General features: G+C 36.9%; 1 protein-coding gene across 1 annotated transcript in view; it reads right to left on the bottom strand.

Annotated features, from left to right (window-relative positions):
- The window catches only part of LOC111511411 (4-aminobutyrate aminotransferase, mitochondrial), a 128633-nt gene that overhangs the window by 53814 nt on the left and 48313 nt on the right, over positions 1-26506 (bottom strand). Inside the window, exons 3-4 of the mRNA XM_074177727.1 lie at positions 19473-19640; positions 2171-2471 (exon numbers count right to left, since the gene is read on the bottom strand). Of these exons, the coding sequence (XP_074033828.1) occupies positions 2171-2471; positions 19473-19640 (469 nt within the window). The remainder of the gene's footprint in view (positions 1-2170; positions 2472-19472; positions 19641-26506) is intronic.

The following is a 26506-nucleotide window of genomic DNA, read 5'->3' as shown; positions in this document are numbered from 1 at the left end:
TTAGCCAGAGTTTAGATTACAATTAAAAAGAAAGCAAATTTAATGTTATACACCACTCTTCCTAAAGTAAAAATAGAACTAAAAGTATTTTGCATTGAGTTTGTGCGATTGTAGTTTTTCAAGAGGTTAAACCAATAGTAAATAGCACAGTCAAATTGGCGATATTTTCTTTGTTCTGTTTTCTTTTATTTCATGAAAGATTTTACACGTTGTGTTTTTGTTCCTTGTTTTACTCATTATACTTTATATATGAAACCTCGGACTTTCGTTTTCTCTTGGACTGAGAAAAAATCCTATTCTCGTGGGATGAGATGAAGTTCGCCATCGTTCTAGAACCATCTAATGAGAGAGAACTATAAGTATATATACCAAATGATCAGGTTTTCAAAAAGACCTCCTTTTCGTGCAGGAGGCTGAATTCAAGCCTTTTTTTCGGATTTGACTAACATCCAAAATTTGATGTGGAGAAATCCGCACCATTAAGAGAGTCATAGTTACGACCGCACCGGGGGGCCTGGGGGGCCGGTTAGGCCCCCAGACGTACCCTGGCGTTGGATGCGATCGGGCGTGGAGGGGTGGATTTTCGGGAAATCCTTGCGGGTACCGCCCCTCACCCCACACCAACAGGATTTCGCAGGGCTTCCTCCCGCTCACCGAACCCGGAATTGCTTCCTTACATCTACTTAGTGTGGCTAACCAAGAGACAGGACCATCGGCAGCGTTCGACCGAACGTTCGTACAAGTTAACTAAGCTCCTCTTTCGCCAGAGAGTGCTCGCGTCGCACACCTGCCCCCGCCAACCATGCCAAATCAATTGGGAATATGGTCCCGGAAGTGGCCGGCCGGGGTCCTAAGCTCGGATACTAGTAGCTCCGTCCAACCGGGTTCCGACACCTCAAGCGTCTGCCTTGGTGCCCTCCAAGGCTAGACTCGGATACTAGAGCCCGGAAGGACCGCAAGCCCCGACACCTCGAACGCTTGGATCCGTACAGAAGCAGGCGAGGATCACGGAACAGCATGAGCCGTCCAGTGCCTCATAATGGGGCTGCAATGCACCCATGAATGGATTACCGCAGCCCTGTATCCCTTTACCCGCTAGCGGAGCCGCTACCCCTAAGAGGCCAACGCCAGTTGGAGATGAGGCTCACTAGCCTCCAGCCGCGAGCGGGCACTCACCTCCCCCCTAGAACTCATGTTAGGAAAGTTCCCTTTCCAACGTTTGATGAGTAACCGTCGAGGACTCTCACGAGCATCCTCTACCACACATCATATGTCGAAGATGTCGCGCCCATTACCCGTGTAGGTGCGGGATAGGGCGGTTCATCAACAACTTTTGGGTGTACGCCGTGTGGTCTGCACCGCATACCCTTACGTTACCCCAAGGGGCACTCATGTTAGGAAAGCTACCTTTCCAGCGTTGGATGAGTAACCGCCGAGGGCTCTTGCGAGACACCTCTCCCACACATCTAGCTTGAAATCGGCAAACGCCTGTTGCCCGCAGATGCGGGATAAGGTGGTTGACCGATAACTTTACTGGGTGAGTGCCGTGTGGTCTGCACCGGGGGACTGTCAAACACCCATAAGAGAGAGACAGTGATCCCCCGCCACTCACCCCGACAGTGGCGACAGTGGCTGCCAAATTTTATTACAATGAAGCTTACAGGAAAAATTCGAGAGGTAGTCGGTAGCCGGGCAGTTCGACGTGGGTGCTGTTTTCACTCACTGGAATTGACTGCCGTGTTGGTAGGTGGTTCAAGCCCTAGTCTGAACGATCGATTTTCACTTGCTATCGTCCATCCCGTGTTAGGAATCACATGTTAAAAGGTAAGACCTCATTAATCCTTAGCTCGTACAAGTTTTGACTTCTGAGGGTCGTCGTTCGTAGGGGTGCGACAGCTGGTTAACGGAAAAACAGATTTAAACAGTTAATGACGTATTATTTCACTGGTGACTCAGCTATAAACCCGTAGATGTTATAGTGGTGACTATAACGACGTTGAACTCCCGCATTTTTATAATTATACACTAGTTCCATTCTTTATTTTGATCAAAGACACACATTATACCCAATAATAGAATGTGATTAAAAAAAAACTACAGGAACTCTTAAAATCAACACTAGAGAGCAGTGTTTACTCAAAATTCACCTTCGCCGCCAGTTTTTACTCACCCATAGTTCTGCCGTGGAAACCACCATGGAAAGATAACAGCGACAGGTTTGGAGCACCAGGTGGCTGATTCACCATGCAGGAGTTCATTTCGAGATCGCTGAAGTCGACGTTTTCCCCCCTCTGATGTTTTCGATATGCGATGAAGAGGCATTTGTAGGCATTTTCGTTAGAACAAGAGCCACACATCATTGTCGTGACGTTGGGTAGATTCGGTGACACCGACATTAGAACTTCTTTCAGCTTGTTGGGCCAGTGCTCGCTGGGGAATGATCCAAGCGCTGGACGGTTGATGAGAGCTTTCTACAAATAAAATATGTAACGTTGGGTACGACTGTGATAGAAAAATAGTAATATACAGTGTCACCATTAAAGTGCGCACCATTTGGGAAACTTTTTTTTCGAAAAGTTTCAATGCAGTTTAACTTTGGCACTTGTTTGTGCTTTGAATTTAACTTGAAATTATGCGGCCAACTGCGACCCACTGACGTTCAAATTCAACTTTTTTTTTTGAAAAAAATTGAAAAAGTGCATTCCTAGATCGAATTTAACAAAAAGTTACTTGAAAAAGTTGCGTCTACGGCAATTTTATATCTGTATGCCAAATTTTATGCAACTAGGATAAAGTTGAAGTTTTGCTTATTTTTGACAGATATCCCCTTTAGTTTAAAAAGCAAGTTCGGTTAATTGTCATCAATTCATGTATACATAACAAACTCATCATGGAGTTTACCTTTTCTGATGAATTTTTACTAATACGGACATTTTTAGAGAGAAATTAAAAATGTGCTATAAAAATTTTAACATGACTGGTGCAAATCAAACACTTGGCTATTTTCTTAAACAAACGTCAGTACCTTCAATTCTGAAAAAGCAGACACAACTCAAAAATTGCAATAAGTATTAATAAAATTACTAGAGTTGAAATTATATTAAAATTTCAATATTCAGTATTTACAGATTATTTATAAACACTAACTAGGGCGGTAAGGGTGCTTAATCACGTTGAATAAAATTTTTAAGTGTGTCTTGACAAACAAAATGCATGCTATGGTAGTGTCAAGTTGTTGATTTACTCGTCAAATTTTTAACAGTTATTGTTGCAATAATGTTGTCTCTTCAGGAAATGATAGAAATAGCTTTAATATGTGGTGAGAATACACCATATCGGCAAGTAGCTAACATTTTTAATGAACGGCATCCAGGAAAAAATGTTCAACATACTACTGTGTCAAGGATAATGTCGAAATTCAGAGAAACAGAATCCGTAGCAAATCAATTTAAGAAAAAGCACACTCCAAGTAAATATGATGATGAGGCCCAACTTAACATTTGTTTCAAAGTTATTGAACGCGGGGAAACGAGCATAACCGATATTATAAAAAATACCGATTACAAGAGAGAATGTGTTAAAAAAAATTTATTAAAGAATAAATTTTGGCCTTACAAGCCAAAACTCATTAACACATAAAAAGAACGAAATTTTGATATCCGTTTGGGGTTTTCATTCTGGTTTCAAGGAGAGAAAGAAGAAAATGTAAAGCTTCCCTATAAAATTTTATGGACAGATGAGGCAACGTTCTTTTCAAATGGAACGGTAAGTTCTCAAAATTGCCGATGGTGGGCCCAAGAAAATCCCAATTTCACAGTTGAATGTGGTGATCAGTATTCCTTTAAAACTAATGTATGGTGTGGGATACTTAACGACCAAATAATTAGGCCATTTTTCTTTAGGGAAAATTTATCATCCGTCGGTTATCTTAACCTTTTAAATAATGAGGTTAGTGAAGTTTTAGATAATATGCCTTTAACTATTAAATACGACCTATGGTATTAGCTTGATGGCCCACCAATACATAACACGGTTACTGTGAAACAGTCCCTCCAACAAATGCTCAGAGGCAAAGTTATTGGACGTAACTGGGAACATTATTGGCCACCTAGATCACCCGACTTTACGCCTTTAGACTTTTTCCTGTGGGATTACCTGAAACAAAAAGTGTACCGAAGTAGACCATTTACTGACATACAACATCTGGAAAATACCATGCTGTGCAAATATAAATCCCCAATTTACTAAAAATGCAGTTACAGATGTCAGTAGAAGGACCATAATTTGTATTGAACGTGGAGGATGACATACTGAAATGTAGGCTATAAGTTTTTGACAACGTCATTTAGATAAATAAGTAATTTTTTGTACCCTTTTGTATTTTCTATAATATTATTGTTGTTTAAAATTTAATATAATAATAGTTCTATCGAAATTATTTCTAGTTGCCTCTGCTTTTTCGAAATCAAAGGTTTGTTTAAGAAAATAGCCAAGTGATTGAAACTTTGCAACAGTCATGTTGAAATTTTTATAGCACATTTTTAATTTCTCTCTAAAAATGTCCGTATAAGTAAAAATTCATCAGAAAAGTTAAACTCCATGATGAGTTTGTTATGTATACATGAATTGATGGCAATTAACCAAACTTGTTTTTTAAAATAAAGGGGATATCTGTCAAAAATAAGCAAAACGTTAACATTATCCTAGTTGCATAAAATTTGGCATATGGATATAAAATTTCCGTAGACACAACTTTTTCAAGTAACTTTTTATTAAATTCGATCTAGAAATGCACTTTTTCAATTAAAAAAAAAGTGAATTTGACAAACAATGAATGTCAGTGGGTCGCAGTTGGCCGCATCATTTTAAGTTAAATTTAAAGCACAAACAAGTGCCGAAGTTAAACTTCATTGAAACTTTTTGAAAAAAAAAGTTTCCCATATGGTGCGCACTTTTATGGTTACACTGTATAACGTTGGGTATGACTGTAATAGAAAAATAGTAACATATAACATTTTTATTACTATTTTGACATCGGATTTCTTCTTATCAGTTTTTTGTTGAATAAAATCCCTTTTTTTAAATCAATACCCACTCCTCTTCTTCCAGTTTTCATTAGTACATCGTTCGATTGTTTCGTTTAAACGGGTCGTGTATTGTTATTTGTTTAAAAATGCCTTACACTACTGCTGAAAGGGTTTCAGTTATTGCTTTATTTTTTTGCAACGACCAAAATGCTAATAGAACATCAATTTTATTCAACGAGCAAAACCCTGGTAAATACCTAAGCAGAAATCACGTTCTGGATTTGGTCACAAAATTCAGGGAGACAGGTTCGGTTTCAAATAAGAAAAGAAATGTTCAGAGAAGGGTAGTGAATGACCATAATGCGATTGGAGTGATTGGTCAAGTCATCGCCAATCCCAGGTTAAGTACCAGAGGTTTATCAGCAATGGCCGGAATGAGCCATATGAACGCATGGAGAATCCTTAAAAACCACAAATTCAATCCTTACAAAATTAAACTTGTTCATGAACTCAATGAGGATGATTTTGACCGAAGACAGGAGTTTTGTGAGGGCATGAGTGAGAGATTATTGCAAAATCCCGAGCTGCTTTATAACATCTGTTTTTCGGTCGAAAGCTCATTTTATTTAAATGGTTGCTTGAACCGTCACAATTGCTGTTACTGGTCGGACGAAAACTCAAGACAATACGCAGAAATACATACCCAACATCCCCAAAAGTTGAAAGTCTGGGCCGGAATATTAGGCAATCATATTATAGGTCCATTTTTCATTGATGGAAATTTAACCGGTGATTCTTATTTACAACCTCTTGAAGAGGCAATACAACCTCGTATAGTTGAAATAATTGAGCGGGATCCAAGATGTCAAGATGAATTTATCCATTTTCAACAGGACGGTGCACCACCCCATTATGCCCAGCAGGTTGGAAATTTTTTGAATAATCATTTTGAAGGACGATGGATTGGCAGAAGAGGTCCAATTGAATGGCCAGCACGATCACCACATTTAACACCACTGGACTACTTTTTGTGAGGATATTTAAAGTCTCACTCAAGTTTATGCTACACAGCCACCTAATTTGGATGAATTGCGTCGTAGAATTATTGATGAATGCCGAGCTATAACTCCTGAGATGTTGAATAATGTAAGAGCAAAATTCGAACAAAATCTTTATTGTTGCATGGAGCAAAATGGCGCACATTTTGAACTTTTACTCAAAATTTCCTACGTGAGTTACCCTTATTAGGTGTTACTTTTTTTGTGTGTGCTTTAAAAACAATTATTGGGATTTATTAACCCCAAAACAGTTTTTTAAACTATTCTGTGTCATCAACATTCAAGAAAATCAGCAGGTTGTATTCGTTGTGTAGGTAAGTTTTTAGTATGATTCACTTTTTTATCAGAAGCATAAAATATCCACGTCAAAAGGCAACCTTCATAAGGAGGTGCCACTCAATTTACCTAAAATGTAAGGGTGGTAACCAACCCCATCCCCCGAAAAAATCTCCTCCTAATAAACAAATAATTCTTACTTTTTCACGAAATTAAATGAACACGTATTAGCAGGTTGTCATAAAAAGCAAAAATTTATTTTTTTCATGAAAGTTCTGAACGTAAACTGTACCTTAAAACAATTTAATTTATTTTAAAAAGAGTCGAACTCAATAAAAATACCTTTAAATCTTCAAATTATCTCGAAAACTAATCGTTACAAAAAATTTTTTTCAGCAGAGGTGTAAAGGTATTCAAAACATCTTTAAAACAAGGTGCCACTCGACCTACTTTCCCTATCTAAATAAGGGTCGTCGGACGCACCCCTCCGAGGGGGTGCGTACTACAGAAAATCTGATTAGTCTGAAAGGTGTCCCCCTTTAATTAGAAATCGACGTGTCCGAGCTATTTTTAAAAATCTTACTTCTTATATTCAAAAACGGCTCTGTTAAGTTTTCATTGTTACACACTGTATACACGCTAGTGAGAAGATGAAATTTTTCACAACACACCCGTAATACGATTAAGACTGCGGAATATATCAAATCAATCCACTGCGTATAACTGAGTTTTTTTCCAAAACCGTTATTTTAACTGTTTGATCTTCCGCTTGAAGATGATCACTTGGTGATCGAAACACGTGTCGTGGTGTTAAAATAATGGTTTGGTGTTGGGAAAAAACTCCGGTAATATTCATCACTACATCAAAGAGTGCATCACAAGTACAATCCATCGCAGTTTAATCTTCCTCTTGAAGATAATAATAATAATATGATTTTATTTCTTCGAGACAGTACAGGCTGTATGGAAAAAGTCGAAGGAAGAGTTTCATACAAAGTGCATATACCATCAACAAACGAATAGCAAACACCGCATAAAAAACATACAAACGGTTATATACAGGGTGTTCCTTAAACATATGCTAATATTTAAGGAGGTAATTCTTAGACCCATTTTAAGAAAAAAACTTCCTATGGACGTATGTCCTAAACGTCTTAACTTTTGAGATACAGGCTGGCAAAGTTTTCAAAAATAATCAGTTTTTTAATAATAGCTGAGATAATTTTGTAGACATCTTTGGCATATTTGGTACATATGTTCCATGCCTCAAGGCGCATTTTCTGATGTACACAAATTTGTATTTTTTCAAACAGTGGCATCCTTACGGGTTTCGCATTGAATATTTTTGGGGAAAAAGTACTACGCCAATGCTTTCTTTTCAAAATAAAATCATTTTTGAAATCCTCATTTGTTTTTGAGAAAATTTGATCTCCTGGTATTTCTTTGTCCGACGCATGATTTTCACTCAAAAAAGTAAAAATCGACAGAAAGCAAAGTAAGAAATTAGATCAATTTTAAAATGAATGAGAATCTGAAAATTGCTTCATAACGCATTACCAATTCCCTAATAATATTTGAAAACATGATCTGCAAAAAAATAAATTTTTCACAAAAACGAGTTTTATTTTATTTTGTGACAGTACCTAAGTCTAAACGAACAGCACAAATTTGTTAATTAGTAATAATACCAAAACTGATTATAAAAATTGTTGGAAGTGGCCACCTGCACTTAGTATGCATGCTTCCGCCCTTCTACGTATGGAATTACGCACCCGTTCAAATATTCCCGGCGTATTTCGTATAGTTTCACACGAGGCAACTATTCGCTCTCTTAAATTTTCTAAAGTATTAACGGGAGTTTTATACACAAGAGTTTTAAGGTGACCCCATAAAAAAAATCTAAACTGTTGAGATCGGGGGATCTTGCTGGCCATTGCTGAGGTCCTCCGCGACCTATCCAACGATTAGGATAAACTGTATTTAAATGGTTTCGGACAATTACACTGAAATGAGCAGGGGCGCCATCGTGCATGTACCATATTCGATTCCTTAACGCAAGTGGCACATCTTCCAATAACCCAGGTAAGTCTTCTTCGAGAAAGTGTAAATAAGAACGACCATCAAGGCGTCCTGGTAGAAAAAATGGGCCTATTAGATGATCACCTATAATTCCTGCCCATACATTAACCGAAAATTGGTGTTGGAAATGGGTTTCGGTTATTGCATGGGGATTTTCTTCAGCCCACACATGATTGTTATGAAAATTTTGAATGGCATTCCGAGAAAAATTTGCTTCATCTGTGAACAAAATTTGTGTCTCAAACTGCGGATTTAGTGCAATACTTTGTAGATACCACTGACTGAAGTTCACACGCTGTGGAAAATCTCTGGGGAGTAATGCCTGCACTCTTGAAATTTGGTATGGGTATAAAAAAAAATCAACCAAAATACGCCAAACAATTTGATGACAAATATCCAGAGTTCTAGCGATCTTCCTCGTACTCGTCTCAGGATGTTCCTCAATTCCTTGCAGCACCGCTTCCTCAATTTCAGGAGTTCTTACTACACGAGGTCTACCTTCCGGAGTCCCTTTCTTGAAACTACCAGTTTCCCCAAGTCGACGATGAATATTTGAAAAGGTTCGGCTATCTGGTAAGGCACGATTAGGATATCTCTCCTGATAAATGCGCCTGGCTTCTGTTGCATTAACATCGGCAAGGCCATATACGTAATGCATTTGCGCCATTTCCGCATTCGTATAATTTACCATATTTACTGATATTCAGAAAAACAGCGGACTACCAAAATAACTTCAATAACACTTCAAAATCAATCAAAACGCCCTGTGACAATTTTTAACACCAACACCTTTCTTTAAACCAACATCAGTATTACCTACTGACGTTTGTACATACAGAGAATTCGTTTTTAATTGCTATGGTGGGTACGCTGTTTTTTCTGCTTTTAATCTTTAAAAGAAATCACATATCGACCAACTCCATATTTCCAAGAGATGCTGCTACACGTGCTGCTACACGTTATTTATTCCAGGATAACTGAATTTATGTTTTCAAAAATTATTAAGCGTTATGACGTAATTTTAATTGAGAACAGTGCATCTGACAACAAACAAATACCTTTTAGATCCTCAATTATTTTGCAACAGATCTGATCTCTTAGTTTGCTTTCAGTCGATGCACGATACCGCATCAGATTTTTAAAAAATTTATCCTTAAGTAAAGCGATTTTTAATTTTTTGAGCGAAAACCATGCGTCGGACAAAGAAAACCCAGCGAATGAAATGTGCTCAAAAATGTATGGAGATTTTAAAAATAATTTTTAATTCAAGATAAAGCAGTGGCGTAGTATTTTTTTCGCCAAAAATATACATTTCAAAACTCGTACGTACGCCACTGGCAGAGAAAATTAAGAAAATTGTACATCAGAAAATGCGCCTTAAGGCATGGAACATATGTACCAAATATGCCAAAGATGTCTACAAAATTATCTCAGTTATTATTAAAAAAACTGATTATTTTTGAAAACTTTGCCACCCTGTATCTCAAAAGTTAAGGCGTTTAAGACATACGTCCATAGGACGTTTTTTCCTTAAAATGGGTCTAAGAATTACCTCCTTAAATATTAGCATGTGTTTAAGGAACACCCTGTATAATAAATAATGAAAAGCAAATAAGTACATAAATAGATGAGGAAAAATGTATACCGGGTGTCAACGAATCTATTAGACAAGTCATAATTTCTAGACTATTAGGAGAATTGAAATGAGATTTGGTATAGTTGAATGGTATGTGGAGAGGAATGTTTTCACATATTTTTCACTTTCCGGTCACTTCCGGTTTCAGCGGAAATGGCTCCGGTTCTGAATTTTTAAATGGAACACCCTGTATTTTTTGGATTTCTGAGACAATTCTGGATCAGAAACTGACATTTTCGGAAGTTTTTCAGCCTACTTGATTTTTTCAGAGTCACTTTTAAAATTGCATCTAGGTGGCCATGATCGGACGTAAACTAATCTATGGACCTCAGGTGATATCAGAAAATTGCAATAGCGGAGTTTTAGTGACTAGTGTGTTGAATATGAATGAGACAAGTTTACAAAATAACATTTTCGTGTCTATTATTTTTCAAATGGCGACCATTTTTTGACGAATCTAACGTTACTAATTTATTTGCGATTGGATCAACAAATTTAACTAATAATTTCAGCGATGCACTTAGATTTTTTGCAATATCCTAAGTTCTTGAAAATTCCACTATAGTAAATTTTCAAAGTGCATCCCTCCTTGTTCAAGACACATTTCAGCTCGTTCAATTGTTTCTCTCAACACGTTTTGTAACATTTGAGGCGATATACTTCTAAATGCCTGTTGAATCCTTTCTTCTAAGATTTCGAGAGTGGCTGGGGCTGTTGCATAGTAGACCCTTTCTTTTACATATCCCCAAATGAAGAAATCTAACACAGTCAGATCCGGTGAGCGGGCAGGCCACCGTACTGGACCGTTGGTTGCAATAACTCTATTATTAAAATGCTCTATTGAAAAATCAAGTACGTCTCTGCTATTATGGGGTGGTGATCCATCTTGCTGGAAGTAAATTTGCCGTAAAACTTCTAAAGGCATATCATTAAGATGATCCTCGATTTCATTTTGAAGAAAACCCAAGTATCTAACCCCTGTTAACTGACCTTGAAACAATATTGGACCAATTATTCTGTTTCCAACGATACCAGCCCAGACATTGACGCCAAACCTTTCTTGAAAATTGCCCTCTCTCATTGCATGTTGATTTTGTTGGGCCCAGTACCGACAATTCTGCTTATTAAACATGCCATTATTTGTAAACCGTGATTCGTCGGAAAATAGAATGAAGTTGATAAAATTTGGGTTAACTCTATGATTTTGAAGCAACCAATCACAAAATACTACTCTTCTATTGCCGTCGTCAGCATACAAATGTTGATGTAACTGATATTTAAATGCTCGATATCCGTGCTTTTTCAGTATTTTTCTTGCTGATTCGTGACTTATCTGCATTTCTCTACTAATTTCTCTTAAAGAAACCGTTTTGTCAACTTCTACCATAGCAAGAACGTTAATCTCAGTCTCCTCATTTATGACAAACCTCTGTTCTGCGTCTCGATTTCCCTCTTGCCTAAAACGACTCTCAACATAGGGAAAATACTGATGAGATGGGTGTTGCCGATTGGGATATCTCTGAGCATACAACTCAACAGCTTTCCTTGAATTTCTGTGGCATTCTCCAAACAATAACAACGTATCCACTTTTTCACTTTGAGTATACATTATTTCGACGAAAAATTAAACTAAAATTGACGAAAATCAAGAGAAACTTCTACTTTCTGCTCATAAAGCTTATGTCACTGTCATAACCTAGGTGAGCGTTTTGTTCTCCAAAGTGGACTTGATGGAAATAACCGCAAAATATTATGCATCATTCCTATCCATGGCACCCTTGACAAAAGTAAATGAATTTGTATCGAGTATTTTCCTCAGTAATATTTAATTTATGTTCTTATTTGTAATCCAATCGCAAATAAATTAGTATCGTTAGATTTGTCAAAAAATCCTTTTTTCGGAAAGTGCTTGTCAAAAAATGGTCGCCATTTGAAAAATAATAGTTAGACACGAAAATGTTATTTTGTAAACTTGTCTCATTCATATTCAACACACTAGTCACTAAAACTCCGCTATTGCAATTTTCTGATATCACCTGAGGTCCATAGATTAGTTTACGTCCGATCATGGCCACCTAGATGCAATTTTAAAAGTGACTCTGAAAAAATCAAGTAGGCTGAAAAACTTCCGGAAATGTCAGTTTCTGATCCAGAATTGTCTCAGAAATCCAAAAATGTTACAATATACAGGGTGTTCCATTTAAAAATTCAGAACCGGAGCCATTTCCGCTGAAACCGGAAGTGACCGGAAAGTGAAAAATATGTGAAAACTCTCCTCTCCACATACCATTTATCTGTACCAACTCTCGTTTTGATACACCTAATAGTCTAGAAGTTATGACTTGTCTAATAGATTCGTTGACACCCGGTATATTCCCTCAGGAGTGATGTTCTATAATCTGTTCTATGGAGTAAAAGCAACTTTGCACTAGAAAATCTTTCAAATTTCGTTTGAATATGAAAATTGAGCTACTATTTTTTATGTTTTCCGGGATCGAATTAAATATTTCTGGAGCCCTGGAGTTTGGAGCATTTTGAGTTATTCTAAGTTTTGTTAAAGGCACTATAAAGTTATTTTTGTGTCTAGTGTTATGCACATGTTTAGAACCAATCTGGGGGAATATATATATATATATATATATATATATATATATATATATATATATATATATAAATAGATAAGTACTTTTTGATCATTCCCATATTGATTTCAATTTAAGAGCCACCGGTAGACAGCTGTTTCAGCCTATTGGGCATCGTCAGTACCGGGCAGGTGGTCCTCGATTGAAGACAAAAGGAGAAAAACCAAGAAAGTACTTGATAAAAATAGATGCGTAAACGCAAGCGAAAGATAAGTGGAACCACCTATTGGTGTGACACCCAAGTCAACTGCTTGGTTGGTCAAACCACCAACACTGACATAAACAACTTGGCAAGTTGACTTGGGTGGCACACCAATAGGTGGTTCCACTTATGTTTCGCTTGCGTTTATGCAGCTATTTTTATCAAGTACTTTCTTGATTTTTCTCATTTTGTCTTCAATCGAGGACCGCATGACCGGTACTGACGATGTCCAATAGGCTGAAACAGCTGTCTACCGGTAGCTCTTAAATTGAAATCAATATGGGAATGATCAAAAAGTATCAGAAAGTGAACACGTAACAGCACACCTAGATAATGACAAATGAGATTTTGTCGAAACTTCGGTGAAATTAGAGATAATATCACATACACGGATCAAATACCCGGAAAAACCAGTTCAGCATATTCCTATCCGTGAAAACTTCAGATTTCATATTCGATACCTTAACGGGGAGATGAGGTCAACTAAGAAGAAGAAGAACTCAGGTAAAACTCAACAACATTCAAGTCGTAGGTAGTAGAGAGTTTATGGACACTCTATCTCTGAACACGTAACGAATACCATTTTACCAGTATAGTAAGAAGTGAGTTGAGCAGGGTCAACAAACTTCTGAACACGTAACAGCACACCTAGATAATGACAAATGAGATTTTGTCGAAACGTCGGTGAAATTAGAGATAATATCACATACACGGATCAAATACCCGGAAAAACCAGTTCAGCATATTCCTATACGTGAAAACTTCAGATTTCATATATATATATATATATATATATATATATATATATATATATATATATATATATATAAAGCGATGGGTAGTCTTGACTGACTAGTTAAGGAGAAATACGGAATAATGTTGGGGATGCAGTCAAAAATTGCTGGGCTGTTGTTTAAAGAATACTCTTTGTTATATGGTCGAGCTTTCGAGAATGTTTATTCCCTTTATCAAGACATCTACAATAAATTGATAACATTGAAGCAAAATTGTAAAACAATAGATAAAAAGTACTTACTAACTTGAGGTTATATTAAAAAGTCGAAAATTTCACTGAGAAACACAAAAAAAGTCCTTTTCATTATGTAGAAAAGTGTCACACATTAAAATTTTTTTATGGTTTAAAGAAAATATATATATAAACTTTATTCAGAAATAACATTTAGAGGATTTGAAATTTTAAATTTTATTTTAACGGCCATGCATGGCACTTACTAGTGGCGTGGTAGCAACTAGAAAGAAAGGAAACAGGAAATATCTGCAAATTGATAATTGACATTATGACATTTGAAATTTGAAAATTTATATATATATATATATATATATATATATATATATATATATATATATATATATATATATATATATATGTATGTATATATATATATATATATATATATATATATATATATATATATATATATATATATATATATATATAAAATCTAGAAAGGTTAATGCAGTCAAGCTGCTGGAAAATAATTCCATGAAAATCAAAAAATAAATAGATAAGTACTCTTTGATCATTCCCATATTGATTTCAATTTAAGAGCCACCGGTATACAGCTGTTTCAGCCTATTGGGCATCGTCAGTACCGGGCAGGCGGTCCTCGATTGAAGACAAAATGAGAAAAAACCAAGAAAGTACTTGATAAAAATAGCTGCGTAAACGCAAGCGAAACATAAGTGGAACCACCTATTGGTGTGACACCCAAGTCAACTTGCCAAGTTTTTATGTCAGTGTTGGTGGTTTGACCAATCAACCGACAACTTAAATGTCAATTTAAATATATATATATATATATATATATATATATATATATATATATATATATATATATCTTTGAATGCATTTCTACAGGAGGTTCGAGAGCTCAAACCCAACATTTAACGTATAATACGTTTTTGTTCTATAAAAATACAAGACGATGAAGTTGATGTTGCCCAGCAAGTCAAGCCATATCGTAGTCTATTTTCTAACTGTGCATAATACAGCTACAACTGATCAGGATTCAGAATTTCTTTCATATTCCTAAATTGAAAGGCAACTGTGTGGAGTTTGGAAACAAGATCCTCACAGTGAGATTTCCAATTGAGATGGTTATCAACATTTAATCCCAGAAATTTCGTTCTTGTGACATGAGTGGAGATCATAGGAAAACCAAATGAGATGTATTTACAGGTTCTTTGCGGGATATGAAATCTAAGGCATTTTGTTTTATCAATGTTCAGAAAAAGGCGATTTCTGTCTGTTTTTAAATCTGTTTTTCCGTTAACCAGCTGTCGCACCCCTACGAACGACAACCATCAGAAGTCGAAACTTGTGCGAGCTAAGGGTTAACGAGGTCTTACCTTTTAACGTGTGATTTCTAACACGGGTTGGACGATAGCAAGTGAAGATCGATGGTTCAGACTAGGGTTCGAACCACCGACCAACACGGCAGTCAATTCGAATGAGTGAACAAAGCACCCACGCCGAACCGCTTGGCTACCGAACAACCGAGAACCAATTATTAACTGCGGATGATCACTTGGTGATCGAAACACGTCTCGAGGTGTTAAAATAACGGTTTGGTGTTGGGAAAAACTCCAGTAATATGCATTACTGCACCAAAGGTCCCAAAGAGTGCATCACAAGTACAATCCACCGCAGTTTAATCTTCCTCTTGAAGATGATCACTTGGTGATCGAAACACGTGTCGTGGTGTTGAAATAACGGTTTGGCGTTGGAAAAAAACTCCGGTAATATTCATCACTACATCAAAGATTCCAAAGAGTTCATTACAAGTACAATCCACTGCGGTTTAATCTTCCCCTTGAAGATGATCACTTGGTGATCGAAACACGTCTCGAGGTGTATCCGAGTAAACCCGGAAAAAACTCAGGCGATAACCATGGGAAGATTACTATCTTCTCCGGCCAGAAAAGTGAGAATCTCTGGAAGGGAGATTGAATGGCAAGCGCGGGTAAAGTACCTCGGCCTTCTAATAGACCGTAGGCTCACTTGGAACCCGCACATCATGTGAGTTAAGTCAAAGATCGAGGATCGGATAGCTAGTCTGTACCCTCTGGTCAATAGGAACTCTCAACTGAGCACAAAGAACAAAATCACCATCTATAACACGATGTTCAAGCCTGTCATCATGTATGCTTCAGGCGTCTGGGGACAAGCGGCTCCGTCCAACATTTCCATTCTGGAAAGGTTGCAAAATAAGTTAATTAGGATGATTGTGAATGCTCCTTGGTTCGTGCGGAACGAAGCCATCCGCAGATATCTGCAGCTGCCTTCTATTCGGCAGTCCATCCAGTCGAGGAATCAGAGAGTTCTTGAAAATACGGAAACTCATGAGAACCCGTTAGTTAGGGAAGCCACAGATTATGCTGTAGACAACCCCTCCCGATATAGAAGGCCCCAACACTCTGTCGAATAAGGCCCTCATGTCCCCCGTTAACGGATGAACAACTTTCTCATCCATCCCACCCCAGCCAGGTAGGGGTATCCCGTGAAGGGCAGCACTGATGTCTGAGGACTTCATGCCGTCATACCATCAGTCATGAACCCATAGGTCAGCCAAAAGGGTAGGGGAGCTGGACACTAATCCTGAATAACACGAAGATGACCTTCCACGTCTCGAGGTGTTAAAATAACGGTTTGATGTTGGGAAATACTCCAGTAATATGCATTAATACATCAAAGGTTCCAAAGAGTGCATCACAAGTACAATCCACTGCAGTTCAATCTTCTACTTGAAAATGATCACTTGGTGATCGAAACACGTGTCGAGGTGTTAAAAAAATGGTTTGTGTTGGGAAAAAACTCACAAATTACAAATACAATTGCTAATGGTTCACTAGATCTCCTAACCAACCTTATCAATATGTGCTTCGGTACTTTTCACGATGTATTCCAAGCAACCAAAGTCATTCCGATTCACAAAAGTGGCGACAAAGACAACCCATCAAATTACCGACTTATTTCGATAACCCCGATTATTGGGAAGTTAATAGATAAACTTGAGGAAAACAGACTAATACTGTACTTGTAAAAAATAAACAGTTCGATTTAAGAAGTTGGCGATCCACGATTCAAGCCGTGGAGAGGGTGGTGAGCGATACAGTTGAGAGCCTTGAAGCAGGTAAAGTAATTGCTATGACACTTTGCGACCTCAGCAAGACTTTCGACTGTGTTTCTCATGCAATACTTCTTCAGAAACTTGAATATCACGGAATATGCGGAATAGGTTACGAATTTTTGTCCTTCTACCTCACCAACAGATTCCAGGCAGTGCAATACCAGAATTCTCAATCAGAGGTCCGATTCATCAAACATGCAGATGATGTAACCGAAGAAAATTCAATAGGAGACATAAAAAAATTGCACCTTGGGTTACTGATGGTTTATTGAACTCTATAAACAAAAAAATAAAATGAAAAAAGCTCTCCTAAGACAACCTGATGGTACTGAACTCAGAATTGAATTCAAAATGTATAGAAATAGACTAAACACTATCATAAAAAAACTAAATCAAAATATTATAAAGATCGAATAGAACAAAACAATCATAATACAGGAAAATTATGGGAAGTAGTACAAGAAATTAGTAAAACTGAAAAAACACACAAATATATTGACTTCGTTTTTGACGAAAGTGGGCGAGTGTTGACAGATAGAAGAGATATAGCCAACGAATTTAATTCCACATTTTCAGTTATGGGTAGGAAAATGGCCAACAGAATCAAAAAAGATCCAAATTTTGTCTTAAGACGAATAACTATGTCCAACTCGTCAGTTTTCACTCCGGTAGACTCAGCTGAACTCCAGATCATAATAGGAGAACTGAAAAATAAAAAGGCGGTTGGTACTGACAATCTCAGAGCTGAAACAATTTAAATTATATGTTATCATATTATTGACCTTTTGAAGCATATTGTAAACAAATGCATTGAACAAGGTACATTCCCGTCAGCATTAAAGAATTCAGTAGTAATTCCCGTACATAAAAAAGGAGATACTCAAGAAATAAGTAATTATCGTCCCATATCTTTAATAACCCATCTTTCGAAAATATTTGAGAACATAATTGAAAACAGATTAGTCTCTTTCCTCAACAAATATAAAATCTCATCAGAACATCAATTTGGCTTCAGACAGAAGACATCTACTGAAGACGCAATAATTGCTTTAACAACAAAAATAACAGAAGCCCTCAATGAGAGCAGTCCTTGTCTGTGTATATTTGTAGACTTGTCGAAAGCTTTCGACACTGTTAGTCACCGTCTCCTTCTGCAGTCACTGGAAGATATTGGTGTCAGATCTGCTTGCAGCTCTTCAAGAGCTATCTAAATAATAGAACTCAGTCAGGAAATGTTGATGGTGTACTCAGTGACGTAAAGCCGATTGACTATGAAGTACCGCAAGGTACAGTCCTTGGGCCTATACTATTTAATATATATATATATATCCTTGATATATATATATATATATATATATATATATATATATATATATATATATATATATATGTATATATATATATCAATGGATTGGACAAACTTTATTCTGAATCACAGATCTTAGACCTGAATCAGTTATACTTCTTCATCACAAGTATCAAATATCATACTTCAAAATACTCCAACCAACTCCCTGCTCATAACTATAACACACGAAATAAAAACTATTACAAACTCCCTTCTATGACTAAAACAACAACACAAAGATCGTTTTCTTGCCTTGCACCAAAATGCTATAATCACATTCCGGAAGAGATTAAATCTCTGAAGAGCACCAATAAGTTCAAAAAACGACTGAAATGCTTCATTAATAGCAACCCGAGAAATGTGATAAGTGAATTGTTAGATGAATAATACTCACAGTCGGTCTGAGTTTTCCCAAATCATGCCTCCTACTTTTTGTATCAAAATCATCATAATCGACTCCCGGTTAATTATATATTATATTACATATATTGTTCATTGTCATATGTGTGTGTGTGTATATGTGTATATGGATATATGTAATATGTGTATATATATGTATATATTGTCAACTTATTTATTCATTTTATTCGTTTATTTATCTATGAATGGTGGATTTATTTATGTATTGTGTATTTATTCATGTTTTTACGATATCCGTGTATTTATCTATGTATTGTATATTTATTCATGTTATTACTTTGTATTAGGCGATATCACGCACAAGAAACATTTTTTCGAAAATGTTTCTTTTGTGATGCCTTTGTTGTTTACCCTGCTATTTTATAATATTTTTGTTGTGATCATTATGGTGAATAAACTCATTTCATTTCATATACGAATTACATAGGCAAATATTGTCAAATTCAATAAATTCACCCCCTCCCACTTTCAGATTGACCATAATTTATCATATTCCCCTCCTTTTCATCCTACTGTTATTTTTTTCGGTTTCAAAAATTATCGACCCTGGTCTAGGAGTACAAAATTGATGTAGAATGAAATAAAGACTGATGAAATTATCAAAAATATCAATAATTCAATACATATGCTTACCAATTTGTTTTCATCCTTGAAGACGTTCAACATATCTGGATGGTTATATCCGATTGGAATTGATGCTATTTGCATGTACACATCCAAATAGGTGTTTCCATCAACATCAACCAAGTAATTTCCCGCACTTTTCTCATAATCGACAAACAACTGGACAGCTGAGCTTTGCTGTAAAAATAAGAAGTGTACGTGACATGAGGGAATGTTAATATACATTTTTTTTGTCTCTGCCTCTACCAGAAAACATTTACAGAAGAAATGAGCCTGCAAGGTAGTTGCCTGCAAGATTACCCGATTCAAGGCTGTTAGATTTTTGAAGGAAAACTTGAAGACTACACCTTATGAAAAATATTGAGCTAGCATCTCTAGAGCGTTAAGGCGAAAAAGAATTGAAAAACAAAGAGTGACTAATAATGAAAAAAGTTCCATACAACCAGTTACATAATATAATTCCAAAAAGGTGGGCACCAAATTCTCAGAAATAACTGATACTTTTGCCTTAATCTGCCTCTTATACTAAATTGATAGAATGATGTTAAATATACAGGGTGTTTATTAAACATGCAGAGCTATTTCTTGGAGTATTTCAAGGATATTTGGTCCTTTGATGAGTTTTGAAAGGGCTGTTTGTTTCGAAGATACGAAGCGAAAAAGAATTTCAACAATAACAATTTATTACCAAACATTACATGTAATGTTTCTCAATATTCAAGAACTGTTGAAAATGAATAACCCCCCTCCGATCCAAGAATCCAATCTTCTCTTCATCGACTCCCGAACTCTTCTTTAAAAATCAACAGGATCGTTTCTGATTACGTTACACCCAGCAATTATCCGATTTCTCAAATCTGCCACATCTTCTACTGGAGGTTTATGTCCGGTGATCGAGGAGGCCATAAGTGAGGTCCACTTTGATCAATTCAGCGATCTCAGTATGTTAATGAACCAAATTGAAGAACTGACTCTCTCAAACAAATTTATTCGCGACAATATTTCACTAATTACATACTAATTTATTTACAACACTTAGCAACTAACGCTTAATTTATTTCCACTATTTGAATCTCTTGTTTAGCCGCTCGATTCATTTTCTGAACTCCTCCTTGGGTCGGGAAGCCGGACTTATATAGTGTAACGGTTCTTTCTCGAAGTTTGTAGTCGCTTTGATACTCGACTAGAGTTTTACCGGCGGTTGCCGCCTGCATTCCTTTTGCGGTGATGTCACGTGGTTGTTCACTGGCCGGCATATCGGTCAGGGAGCTGGAGCATTGAAAAGCCCGAATGGCATAACCGTGAACTGCCACAATCCTGAGCCGAGGGTGAAAGCTGTTTTTTCTCGATCTTCTGGGGCCAATTCAACTTGCCAATATCCACTCTTCAAATCCAAAGTGAGAAAATTGTGAAGCCGGCTAGCGTGTCTGGGGTGTCGTCGATGCTTGGAATAGGTAGCTGTCTTTCTTCGTAACGTTATTTAGTTGGCGATAATCCACGCAGAACCTTGTCGAGCCGCTCTTCTTCTTCACTAATACGACTGGAGAAAACCAGGGCTGTCAGAAGGTTCGATGACTCCTTCTTTTCCCACATCGCTAACTATCTTGTCTGCATCTTCTTTCTTGGCAAGAGGGAGTCTGCCAACAACATTCGTTCTGCCGCCTTTTCCTTCTTCAAGAAGTACCAAGATTTCCTGGTACTTCTTGACTAATTCCCTCAATTTTGATCGGTAAGTTGGTGGTATGTCGTTCTCCAACTCTTCAGGCAAGTTATTGGCTTGGCTAACCGAAATGCGTACACTCCGTATCACAGAGGAAATGCACGAACAGTGCCCCACCATTGGTTCTTTCTTCAAGGTCACGGGAGAGTAGTTGACATTCATGACCCGGACCGACACAACTTTATCAACACGCAACGGGGTCTTCCCCAGTGCGATTCCTCGTCCAATTTTCTCATCAAGTATCTTGGGCTCGAACATTACCACCTTTCCGCTGCTCGCACTTCCGTCCAAGCGAGCCTCCAGGATGGTTTCAGCCCTCTCAGGTACGCACACGACTTCAGCCAAAAGGACCCTGATCATCTCTTCGCTTCTTTCATGGAGCACCAGCTCTTCTTCGCCAACACGTAGGACGCCGTCTTGAAAATTCAGCTCGAACCCTCTGGAATTCATTATGTCCATTCCAATGATCGCGTCGTCCTCAATTCCCGCCACCAATGTTCGATGGTTCAATTTAGTGCTGCCCAACATCAATTCAATTGGTAGTCATCCAAGTACAGTAGCTGGCTCCCCTGTTGCAGTGCGTAGCTTCCACATGCTCAATTCTCCAACAGTTCCAGAATCTTATTTATTTTCTTTCATTACCTTTATTACCTTTGTAATAGTGGTCTCAATATCAGCAGCCATCTGTCCATCTTCCTCGATAGCTCTTGCAGGATTGTTTTGCAACCGCAAAATCCAGAACGCTTGCCAGTGCATCCACGAGATGTTTGGAATGAGCTAGTGTCAAGACCTGCCTCGTTTTTTGGTCGCGCGAAGTCCGTCCAAGAATGCCTGAACTACTAACCGCTCCATTACATTTTCCGGTGTAGCGGGATATGCCAGACGAACCAATCGAGCAATGTCGACTTCAAATTTCTGTAGAGATTCTCCTGATTTTTGGCAGCGGTTCTTCAGCTGTGAATGGTAAACGTGCTCTAGGTGTGCCTGTCCATACCGTAACTCAAGATGCTTTATAGTTTGGTCATAGTCTTCTCCACGCAACGCCAGTATTAATGCCACCGCCTTTTGTCCTGAATTCCATCCATTCGCTCTGGCTGCAACTTCGAATTGTCGGCGGTAATTTGCCTAAGGGGTTTTTCCGTCGAACTGGGGCGGCTTCATGGAAAGCTTTCCTGATTCACAACTGCCTTTGACATCTTTCAGTTTCGAAATTGAGTTTTCGGTAACAGTTTCTATGGTGTGGGCAGAATTAACGATTTTGTTTTGCAACTTGGTAATTGTTTCCTTAATCTTGCTGATTTCTGCCTCAAATCCGCCTTTGATTTCATCGCCTAATATTTTTTCATTCTCTTCATTTCTGCCCAGATTTCATCTTTGATCTTTCCTTCGATTTCCTCTACTTCCGTGTTCATTTCCTTCCTGATTTTGTCTATCTCTATCTCGATGGTTCTTAACAGAACTATGAACTATGACTATGAACTTAAATGTGACCTATTGTTCATCTCAGAACACTGGCAAAACAATATGCAACTTGATGTTATAAAACTGAAAAATTTTAGTTTATGTTCGTATTTTTGTAGAGTTTTTACTAAAAATGGTGGTGTAGCAATTTACAAGAATGATGAAAGCAGGTTAGAAATTTCAATAATTGATTTAACCAATTTCTGCATTGAAGGGGTCTTTGAATGTTGTGGCATTGCGTTATCTGAAAACAAAACGGTTTTTGCATGTATTTATAGACCTCCATCGGGTAGCTTTAAATGTTTTCTAAATTGTTTATACGGGTTACTGACATTATTAGGTGACAAATATGAAAACATAATACTAGGCGGGGATTATAACATAAATTTTGGAGTTGACAGCAGAGAACTCAATCTCTTCAGTGATCAGCTGGCATGTTTCAACATGATATATACTATCAAAGAACCAACCAGAGTAACGGCTAAATCAAGTACGTGTTTAGATAATTTCATTATCAGAGATGATTCTGATTACCAAATAAAAGTTGAAGACTTCAGGCTGTCTGATCATTATGCTCAAATCATTGAAATTCAAGTAGAAGATATAAAAAAAGCAAATAATAATGTTCAAAACGTCCGGCGATTTTTTTCAGAAGAAAACATTCGAAACTTCAAGGCTGTCCTACAGAAGGAGTCGTGGGATGACGTCTATAAAGAAATATGCCCAAACAAAGCTTATGAAAGTTTCAACAATATTCTTCAATATTATATTGAATTGATTTTCCCGGTGAAACGCTTCCGAAAGCAGACAAAAAAGCATAATTTTGACATTTTCACTCCGGAACTTTACGAACTGAAACACCAAGTAAACCTCTATTCAGAATGTGCTAAAGTTGATAATAATTATACGGAGATATATAAGAGAGTGACCCAAACGTATAGGGAAAAACTAAAAGCCAGTTATAAGCAGTGCGTAAATGACAAAATGTCTATTTCCAGCAACAAAGTCAAATCAATGTGGCATATTGTACATACTATTCAAAAAAAAAATACGTGGTAAATGAAATAAAAATTCAACAAGATGGTATTGAAGTATCAAACATAGACATGGCCAACAACTTCAATAATGAGTTCTCAAATTTCATACAGCCGCAAAATGTAGACTTCGATTACATGAATAGCAATATCTCAATATGCGAAAAATCAATGTTTTTGCGTCCACTAACGGAACCCGAAATTATAGAATTGATAAAGAGCTTAAAGCATTCAAACGCAAGTGGTAACGATGAGATATCAAACAATTTATTGAAAAAATGTTCTTATGAACTTTGCAGCCCAATGACGTATATCATAAACTTGTCTACTGAAAATGGAATTTTTCCGGATAGTCTAAAACTAGCAAAAGTAACACCAATTTATAAAGAAGGGGATAGAAACCTCTATGAAAACTACAGGGGAATTAGCTTACTCTCAAGTATTTCCAAGATTTTTGAGCTAAATTTAAAAAATCAATTAATGTCTTTCTTCACAACAAATAACCTTTTTTCAGAAAACCAACACGGTTTCACAAAGAACAAAAGTACAGAAACAGCACTTTATGAGTTCAATGAGCATGTGGTTAATGCACTTGATGGTAAATTCCATATTTGCGGATTGTTCATAGACTTCTCCAGAGCTTTCGATTGCGTTAATCATGACCTGCTATTAGGGAAATTGGAAAGATATGGTGTAAGAGGAGTTGCCCTAGATTTAATGAAATCCTACCTGGAAAATAGAGGGCAACGTGTCAGTGTTGGAAACACTCTCAGTCAGTTGGCAACCATTAGGCAGGGTGTCCCACAGGGATCAATCCTTGGACCTATACTATTTTTGATATATGCAAATGACCTGATGAAATATTTTCAAGGATTGTCAACTATTCACACAGTAGCGTATGCAGATGACACAAATTTCATAGTGAAGGAAATTGATGTAACGACCCTACAGGAAAGAACCCAGGATGTACATAAACAAGTAAACATATGGGCAGAAAAAAATCACTTAACACTCAATACATCTAAAACTGTGATGATGAAGTTCACAATTAGTAAGTGGCCCGAACATTTTGTTATCCATGAAAATGGGGATCTGCCAATTGAATCTTGTACTTCTACAAAAATGCTAGGCGTCACCTTGGACTACAAACTCACATGGACTCCTCATATCGAGACCCTCTGTATTAAATTGAGAAAAAACTGCTATGCTCTGAGATTCATGGCTAATTTTTGTAGTAAAGAGATTTTACTGAGCTTATACTATGCGACCATAAACTGCCACTTGAGATATGGAATTTTGAATTGGGGTACCGGATCTGCTGCTGAAAGAATATTTATTTTGCAAAAATATGCAGTAAAAATCATTGCCGGTATTGGTTGGAGAGAATCATGTAGAAATGCTTTTAAAAATTTCAAGATACTAACTGTTGCTGGTCTCTATATTTATGAATTGTGTATATACGTTTATAGAAACAAGCATAATACACCTTTCCAGCAACATAATTATCCAACTCGTTCTAGAGGCAAACTGATGCCCAATATTCATAGAACAACTCTTTATCAAGAAAGTTTTCTTTGTCTTGGACCAAAAATGTTTAATAAATTAGAAGAATCAATTAAAATATCACCAAATCTTAACATTTTCAAATCAAGACTGAAAAAGGCACTTATTGAAAAAAATTGCTACACACTTGACTAATTTTAAACTGTTTTTTTATATTTTAATGACAAAATATCACAACTATGTGATAAAATTGACTTTCATTTATTTATAGTTATTTTTTTTTACATAATCTAAGCCAAACAAATAATTATATGTATATACCTATATGTATCATATTTTTAGATTATTGATTACTACAAACATTATACTCTGTAACGTGTCCTACCCTCAGACGTTTTCCTTGTCACTGTACGTATAACAATGTACTTTTTAACAAGGAAATAATAAAAAATTATTATTATTAATTATTTCCTATCTTTCCTTCGAGTAGACTCGCCACACAACAAAGTTCTTAATTCAAGCCTTCTGCATTTTCTAGAAGCTTCTCTTCCAGACACTTTGAATTTTATTGAAGTTCATCTTGAAACTCACCGAATATTCGCGAAGCTTCTTTTTTTCACACTTACAGAAGTTTGTTGAAGTTCATCTTTCAGCGATTTGGTATTCTCATCGAGTTTGCTCATTATTGAACTCAAATCACCCACAGAAACTTCGAATAAATATGTTTCGGGATATTCTCCTGATTCAGTCAAGTTATCCCACAGTCTCTTCTGGAGTACTGATTTCTTTCCGGAACAATCTAGCTCCCTCTCCTCCAATTCTTGCTTCAATTCGGCAACTTTCAAGTCCACTAGGTGAACTTTCCTCGAACACATTTTGTCTCTTATTGTCTATTTTCCACAAAACTGTATATGTCCACTTGTGGCAAATTAAAGAATTTATTGTTTTAAATAAATTTATTTCCAATAATATTTCAGTAATCACAAACTAATTTATTTACAACATTTAGCAACTAACGTTTAATTTATTTCCACTATTCGAATTTTTTGTTTAGCCGCTCGATTCACTTTTTGAACTCCCCCTTGGGTCGGGAAGCCGGACTTATACAGGGTGTCCCTGGACTTCCTCTTTTCCTCTCGGGAATGTATAGATGGGGTCAAAATATCACCAGTACTTCATATAACTTTTTTTCCTAAAAGTCTTCGTAACCAAGTTACGGGCCCTCGAAGTTACAAAATGAAAAATGTTTTTCTTTGATAACTTTTCAAGTGAATATTCAAAATCATCCAAATTTTGGTAATTGACTAAACAAATGAATTCCGTCG

This window comes from Leptinotarsa decemlineata, unplaced genomic scaffold (genome assembly GCF_025532065.1).
Source record: "Leptinotarsa decemlineata unplaced genomic scaffold, Ldec_3_MD MMD2_tig00003192_RagTag_RagTag, whole genome shotgun sequence".
Taxonomy (NCBI): domain Eukaryota; kingdom Metazoa; phylum Arthropoda; class Insecta; order Coleoptera; family Chrysomelidae; genus Leptinotarsa; species Leptinotarsa decemlineata.
This window is presented reverse-complemented; position numbering and strand designations above follow the sequence as displayed.